At 41.5% G+C, this 8,052-nt stretch overlaps 2 protein-coding genes across 2 annotated transcripts in view; one reads left to right on the top strand and one right to left on the bottom strand.

Moving 5' to 3' along the window:
* The window catches only part of T265_15595 (hypothetical protein), a gene marked incomplete at both ends in the record, with an annotated part of 5,866 nt that extends 2,933 nt beyond the window's left edge, over positions 1-2,933 (top strand). Inside the window, 2 exons of the mRNA XM_009178704.1 lie at positions 1,971-2,068; positions 2,852-2,933. Of these exons, the coding sequence (XP_009176968.1) occupies positions 1,971-2,068; positions 2,852-2,933 (180 nt within the window). The remainder of the gene's footprint in view (positions 1-1,970; positions 2,069-2,851) is intronic.
* Positions 1-8,052, bottom strand: part of T265_11888 (hypothetical protein) — a gene marked incomplete at both ends in the record, with an annotated part of 76,128 nt that overhangs the window by 24,915 nt on the left and 43,161 nt on the right. The window lies entirely within an intron of this gene.

Raw genomic sequence — 8,052 nt, forward strand, 5'->3', positions numbered from 1 at the left:
CGTCTGCCTACATGCGCTTTTATGTCTTTGACAACCACAGTATTATGCAGGCTTTTACTGGTTATCCTCCAGGTTGCTGCAAAGAGCTATCATCGATGCCGTTGACCATTCAATGAGAAACTCTACGTTCAGCTGACTTAGATCAATACCAGCCACAGTTGTAAAAGCAGCAGCGGCGCCGGAGAGGAGCGTAATTTAGAGCCAGCGGAATATAATGTATATATCAGTATGTCAATCTCGATGGGAACTTAAATCGGTAAAGCGGGAAGCCTGTGCAGCGAACAAGGATGCTGTGCAAACCCTGAAGATTAATACAAGAACTAGGAAATAATATCGGATCGTCTAAAGCTGTAGCGACTAAACTAAACGCGGATATTGTAGTTCAAGAAGATGAAAATAAAAACGGTTCCGTCAGATATTAAGATTGTGCCTGGGTCGGTGTCGATACCACAATTTGATTAATTTGAGAATATAGGATATATGCGGGAAAAGGAGAGAAGGAGAGCATCTGTTGTACTAACGTTCGCTTACTCATCATTGAAATTAGGCTGTGATGACATCAGTGAGAGAACGAGTGCACTTAACCGAGAAGTTAGTTATTCGCAAATCTTAAGCGGCTGCCACCTACTGAACAGAAAATATGAAGGGATTTTTGCGTCGCAAATACACTACAGAGTGGGTTGTTGGGACGCACAAACCCTCAGGCCTCTGTGACGTCGAATTTGTCTCGTAAAGAGCCAGATACAGCATACCTTCAGGTCGGGTGACGATAATGGAACAGGCGAAAAAACATTCTTAGAGGGGATTTCAGGTGTTCGTTTATTCCTAAAGGGTCGTGGACGAAGCATCTTCCAAGACCAATGGTGTTATCCCTGGTCATTAGGATGATCCCAGTTCTAAGTTAGACACACAGTAGGCCAAGAAAGGACCGACTTCCGTCCCTTGGTCGATGATGCATTATTAATATGTTATACGCATAACGATTTAAAGAAGTCAGCATGTTTAAAAGTCAGCCTGGATACTGTCGTAAAACCCGATGCAAAATCTCATGATCAACTATTATCACCCTTTTATTCTTTTGAAAAAACAGATTGGTCTAATGGAAAATTTTGTAAGATTTTCCCTACCCGGATAAACAGCTGTTCCTGATAACATTGGATGGTGATGGAGATTGACGACTTTGGAAGCTATCCAGCCGGTGATATTGATGACTTTCCAACATTTCTTCCCGACGAATCAGCAATGCATTTTCGGGATAAATTTCGATACCTAATTTACACCATTGTAATGCAAAATTGACGCAGTCTATTTGAAATCCACAGTGGCATATGGAAGGGGGGTTTAAATGGATATCGCGAAAGCATTATTTGAGGGCTGCTGTGCAAGCAATGAAGGAAACTTATCTCATGTGATTGTGTCCAAAGAAACTGATAAACCCAATGCAGCGAAACAGTATTCACAATAAGCTTAGATTTACCACAATTATGACGAATTGAACAGTTTTCGTTTCATGGAGAAATCCCAATCAAACCGCGTTCCCAAATGGGTTGCAGCGCAAGCTAATCAGTTGCTCGTGACCAATCGGTCGGCCTGCTAGTGACTGCCGGGATGTGGTAGGTTCGGGACCCTCCGGAGATCACACTATAGATGATTCTCAGTAAGGATACATCAATTGCCTCACATAATGATTAAATCACGATTTGAAACCTCAAACATTGTACTCCAGCTCCGAGGCAGCCAAAATTAATAACTAGTTAGTTGCCGTGCACAAATTCAAGCAAGAAACTAACGGGACACAAGCGAATATGTCAGAATCAACATATTGGACAGGGATAGGGCATTCAAATGTTTTTTAGACCTGTTACTCCACTAAGTATGCAGAATCCTAGGAACTCCGCTTGCAATCATTTGCCTCTATGTTACACTCCGCCTGTTACCACTCATTTACTGTTATTTATATTTTCCTTCAGGCGAACGTTTATCACGCCTATCACATTTTGCGTGCAAGCAAAATTCCAGCGGAGAATATAACTACCATCGCCTACGACGATATCGCCAACAATCTCAAGTAAATATTACGAACAATGTTTGTCATATGATATTAATTAGATGGTAGAAATCGCTATCCGTTATTCGGTTTTATATTCTCCTATTTCTGAGTCGTAAATTTCACGTATACAAACTATGAATATAATTGGGTCGAAGAAAATTGTTTCAATGCGTAACTCGAGATGTACCATAAAGTTTCCAACTTTTAATGACATTTCACGACACCATACTCCATTTACGCTGATTCAATCACCACAACTGATACCAGCTCAAAATGCAATAACTGCAGTATACCCTACCTGATGAATATGAAATTTCAACTTCGTTTCGATTGTCAGTAATCTGAATTACTAACATCGATGCCCATATGTTGTTTAAGGGCATCATACGGCTGCTTTGGAGCAAATAGTAAACGGACAGCCTAATAGACTTATCATTTTGTAATACAACCAATTGCTGGGATTAGTGGCGGAAACATTTGAAAGATTTTTTCTTGCTTGGAGGCTGTAAAAATCGGAAGTGGTTCACTGGCTAATTAAATTGCATTCAAGTGCAGTGGGTGAGTGTATGCTCACATAATTTGTTACTACTGGTGTTTACCTGTATATTCACATAAGAAAATTACCTTTTCACACAGAATGTGTAATGTTCTACGTTCCCTACCTACCGGAATTGTTGTGGGATATATATACACCAGGTATAACTTAATTTAGAGTGTGCCACACTGTTCCATACGGAACCTACGAACATTTCGTTTCGCATATTTGACACTTATGGTAATTTCTTGATTCTTTTATCCCAGGAATCCGTTCAAAGGCAAAGTGTTCCATGACTACGAGGACAAAGATGTTTACAAGTGTGTGGTAATTGACTATCGTGGAAAAGTATGTTCATGCGTAGTAATTAAATGAATTTGTTCACCGTGTAACACAATGTGCAAGTAACATGATACTGCGTATAAAAACACAATATCAACCGTAGGGCTACCTAAGCAGTTTAACTACATTACATTTGCTTGAACGAACACTAGGTGATAGAGAACACTCAAGTAGCCCACGACCGATTTCATACTTCTGCTTGTGGCCTGCCAAGTAATCTTACAGTGTATTGACGGAATTTTCACAGTCTAGTTCTCGGCACGAAGCTTCTAAGCTAGCGTTCCTGACAAACCAAAAACCACGGGTGTGTAGCGTGCATCATTGCCTGAAACCAGACAGAGATCTTCGTTCCTAAAGAGTATGGTCTAGTTCTCGGCACGAAGCTTCTAAGCTGGCGTTCCTGACAAACCAAAAACCTTGGGTGTGTAACGTGCATCATAGCCTGAAACCAGACAGAGATATTCGTTCATGAAGAGTATGCGTCGAATGTCTTCTGGAAATTGTGGTGTCTTCCGGATTCGCCATTGAAATGCAGCATTCGATGGACACTGAATCAGTATTGACTTTGTTTTAAACAGAGTTCGTCTTGGAAACTAGCCATGCTCGTCGACCACATCAAAAATCACGTTTTAAGTTTCCATCATTTAGCAACCGTCCCGATAGTATTCTGAGTGAAGATGGAGAGCAGACCCTAGATTTTCAATTATTTGCTAGACTGTAAGTGGATGGTTACTGGCAGTAGAATAAGTGTGGAAATCACCAGTGTCACAGATATAACTCATTATGCGTGTTTATCTGTTTCAGGACGTCAAACCGTATATCTCCACGATGGTAATGACAGGCGACAAAAGACTTGGAAAGGAAGGGAATAAAGTGTTGAAATGGTTAGTACGCGTGGAAGAAGACATTGCTGATGCGCTTGCTGATCACAGCCGGAATTGGCAGGTGAGCGTTTTCGGATTCACGAAACGCGTGTTTAGTATTCTCGTAAGCCATGTGGTACATAATCTCTTTAAGTAAAGCTCCCTGAGGGTAGTCAAAACAGATTTGCCACACTGCAAATGAATCCAGGTTTATCAATTCTACACTGTAGGCAATTATCATATCGTGGGCATCAATCGCCACTGTTAACAATTTCCGTAAATATTCAGATAGGCTCAGTTGTGAATGGTCAAACATTTGCCCCGTCCTGTACAACTAGGGGTTTGTCGATCTTCGTTTGCTCGGATTCAAGATTTGATTTTGCTGATTGTGTTGCCTCAAACCTGAATAATGGATAATCGAAATATACTAGCAGTTCCTTTGACTGGTTGAATGCTAGATCCTCAATTCCTGGTAATAATCTCAGCTTTTAAAATACCTGCCTCGCTTTAGGTTGCGTGTGATTTGATAACGTCACTGTTCATCTTTTGAGAATCTCTTCACGGTTTCTTGAACCGAATATGAACATAAATGAAACACCCGGCTTACGGAAGCAAGCCATGAGCCCCAAAAACGTGTGTTCACTTACAAATCATAAATATCCCATTCCGTCATCTATACACTGTATGGAATCGGAATTGCCACTCACTCCGGGACCACCCAATCGTTGCGCGTGTTAATCGATTCGGAAATTCTGATCCTGCAACTCGTTTGTTGAGATTGGGAAAAGTCACTTGCAAGATGAAAAGAGTGTTATCACCGCAAACTACTTTCACGCAAACAAACTTCGGAAAATCAGGGTGCAGCACAAAAGTAAATCAGAACTTTCCACTAAAATGAACTACAGAAATCAGAAGTCGGATTGTGAGCTAATCATATGTGAGAAAGGCAACCATGTCACAATAGTAATCGGCAACCGATCACTCAGACCATGAACAAACGGTAACACAAAAGAAAATCAGAACTTACCACTAAAATGAACCGCAGAACTCAGAAGCCGGATTGTGAGCTAATCAAATGTGAGCCAGGAGACCGTGTCCCAATAATAATCGGCAACCGATCAATCAGACCATGAACAAACCGTACGCAGACAGAATACACTGGACGTCAGGAAATGCAGATAATATGCAGCAACCACATTTTCAGACATAATATGCCGTTGGGCATATTCTGGGGATACAGCGGACAGATGGAAGAACTGTCGATCCAATCATTCACCCATGATAACACTTCGGTTGGTGACGGAACATTTGCAGGCCGATCATCGGGATCAGAGTGCAGATGAGCAACGTTTTGTTCAAAGACCAACAAACCCAACATATGGATGGATTCGTGGATGTCCGTGTTCGGAACATAGGTTCGTCTCATCTCGATTATAATATGATTTCTTCGTCGTGAATAAACCATGGATTTATTTTCATAAGCCAATTTAATTGGGATGGTCAGTCCGGGATTTGTAAACGGCTGGGTTTCACAGTTCCAATGGCAAGCTGATAAGACTTCCTAAAGTGGAAAACTGACTTCTACCACCATGGCGCCACAAAGGTGCTACCATTTTGCGTGATACAACAGCAAACCAAACGGCGTTCAAAAAGTACATTTTCCACTTCCATATTCATGCGGCCATACAAATAGCACACAAATGGGAGTTAATTTATCAACTGATTATATACAGTAGCGTGTACCTAACAATATTCTGACCTGCGTTTTCGTTATCCATTTACTTCGTTCGTGTTGAGTGCTCGAGGGATAGGCAGCACAGGAATTGTGCAAATGAATAACTGAAAGTTGAAAATATTTTTCCTAAACAACATAATCGTGTGCCACAGACAGAAATGTATTGTGGAATTTTTATACCTTTCTGATTTCCGTAATCATCAGTTGGTCAATGCACTTTACGGTACAACATAGCTTCTGCAACCTATGAAATCCCCACATTTTTGGGAACGTTACAATGGAGTTTCCGTTTCAGCGTCCTTTTTTGTTTTGCTTTCCTGTGCGCAAGACCGCCACCCAATAAGGTACTAAACTCGATCACCTTAACTTTCCCGTACACTTGCAGCGGCCCTGATGAAAACGTTTTCAACTATTACACTGGCCATGCTTTCCGTAACTATATTACCTTCCCGGAAGGAGATGTAAGTTTTGATATAGCACACGGCCATTCAATAGGAGGCTAAATTGTGAATGCAGTGAAGATGCGAATTGTCACACGTGGTTCTTTATAAAACAGTTTATAGTTACAACCAACATAGACATTCCCCGAATGATGGAAGAGAAGCTACCACGTTCGGGCGTCTCATTCTCTCAAGTTCGGCAGGCTGCGTGAAGGTGCCATATTTATAAAATTACATAGATTTCGTTTGTTTCAGTTCAAGGTTGCTCAACACACATGATTCAACGGTTGATCCCTTTAGACAGTTGAACAAGCCTTGGTAGGACAAACAAAGAACCTCTTCGTACACGGTCACTCAGGAGGCGTTGATGGTATGAAGGTAAGTTGCTCTCATTTTTACGAGTCGGGGGATAGCGCGAATCACTGCTGGTATCAATAGGTCCTCGTGTACTATGTATGAGATTGCAGTCTGTGACGAGCAGTCGGGAACACAATTGCTCCATCCGTATTGGGAATCATCAGTGGTGCGCACTGTAGTTGCAAAATTTAAATGTCTGGCCATGGGGGCCAACCGACAGCCTGATTTAGCCGCAGTCGGCCATTATGCTACACCCCCATCATTCAATCCAGGATACCACATCACCACTGACTTACTTTTGGAATTACATCTCATAGAAAAGTCATTCGTTGTTTCTTCCGTACTGATTACTGTGCGTAAGTAGTGAGACGACATTCGAATTATTTCAATTAAATGGAAATCATTCTAAATTTTCGGCAAACGTGATTAGGGCTAGAAGTATCTCCACAAATTGTCTTCACCAACAGGATGTCATATCACTTCTCAACGAGCAGTACACGAGTTATGCTGCTATTTACTTATCTCAAGGCTGCATTTTTTCTAGTGCGGACATACTGTACAGGGGTATCATTTGCATTTTCCAAAAAACTCAATAATCCTCCACCAATAATCTTTCCAGCTCACGAATTTTCTTTCTTGCCTTGTGACAGCTCAATGCCGCGCAACTGAATGATGTCGTCCTCCACTTGCATAAAAAGAAAAGTATAATAAACTCGTGTTTACATGGATGATTGCTACTCTGGGTCTATGTTTATGGATCTTATTCCTCCAAATGTGGGTACCAAGTAGCGTAATTTTTTTTGCCTGGCTCTCTTGGGGATCCTCTGAGTTATCATACTGAATTTCCCTCATGTATGGTTGAAATACCGCCATGGCCAGTTGAACTAAACGAAGATCCAAGCATGGTTCATCCTTGATCTCTTGTGATCATAGAATGTACGTAGTCTCTGGTCATCTGCAAGAAGCCTTTATCCAGATAGTCAACAGCATCACACGTTTATCGAATAACGTCTCCTCTGCTGCTGGACTAGATTCAGCTGGTTAAAAGTCACTGTAATATCGGTGCAACACATGTGATATTTGGGGTCCTATTGTTGCGACCAACATTCTCAGGTGGATGTAGTATTTGCAACTTAGGAATAGATCGTGAGTCTTTCATAAAAGGTACACTTTCACGGGACAAACAACTGGTATGATACCAGTGACGTGACCAAATTTTTACCGTTCTCGTCAGTGATCGATTCTGACGGGGTTCTACCAGAGGAAATCATTTTATATATCTACATACGTATGTGGTTTGGACTGCCTGACCCAAACATGTTTGACGAGCTCCGTCCAGTCTTGTTCCAAGAAGCGATTATGCTTGAGAGAGATTAAAGGACTGCGCCTTTTCTGATTGACCCTACGGAGCGCGAAAACCATGGTTTTCTGCCACCGATTTTTCATCGAGCTTCTGTTTAGTGTGCTGGTTTTCGAATTCTGGGACCTTCGCGATTTCTGTGAGTCAGAGTACAAGCTGCCTCACTTTTTCACAAGTTACCAATCTATACATTCTCCTGTTTGTACTCTCTAAAACTGCAGTCTTCGTGACAAAATCAGCCAACGAGAAGGAAGAAAACTATGGTGTTTTTGTACGGATAAGCAAGTCGGTGTTTGTCTAGCGACCGAATACTAGTATTCCTGGATTAGGGATTCGGATCACGTGAGTTTTGTGAAAACCGTTGCACAAA

This window comes from Opisthorchis viverrini (genome assembly GCF_000715545.1).
Source record: "Opisthorchis viverrini unplaced genomic scaffold opera_v5_626, whole genome shotgun sequence".
NCBI classification, from domain to species: domain Eukaryota; kingdom Metazoa; phylum Platyhelminthes; class Trematoda; order Opisthorchiida; family Opisthorchiidae; genus Opisthorchis; species Opisthorchis viverrini.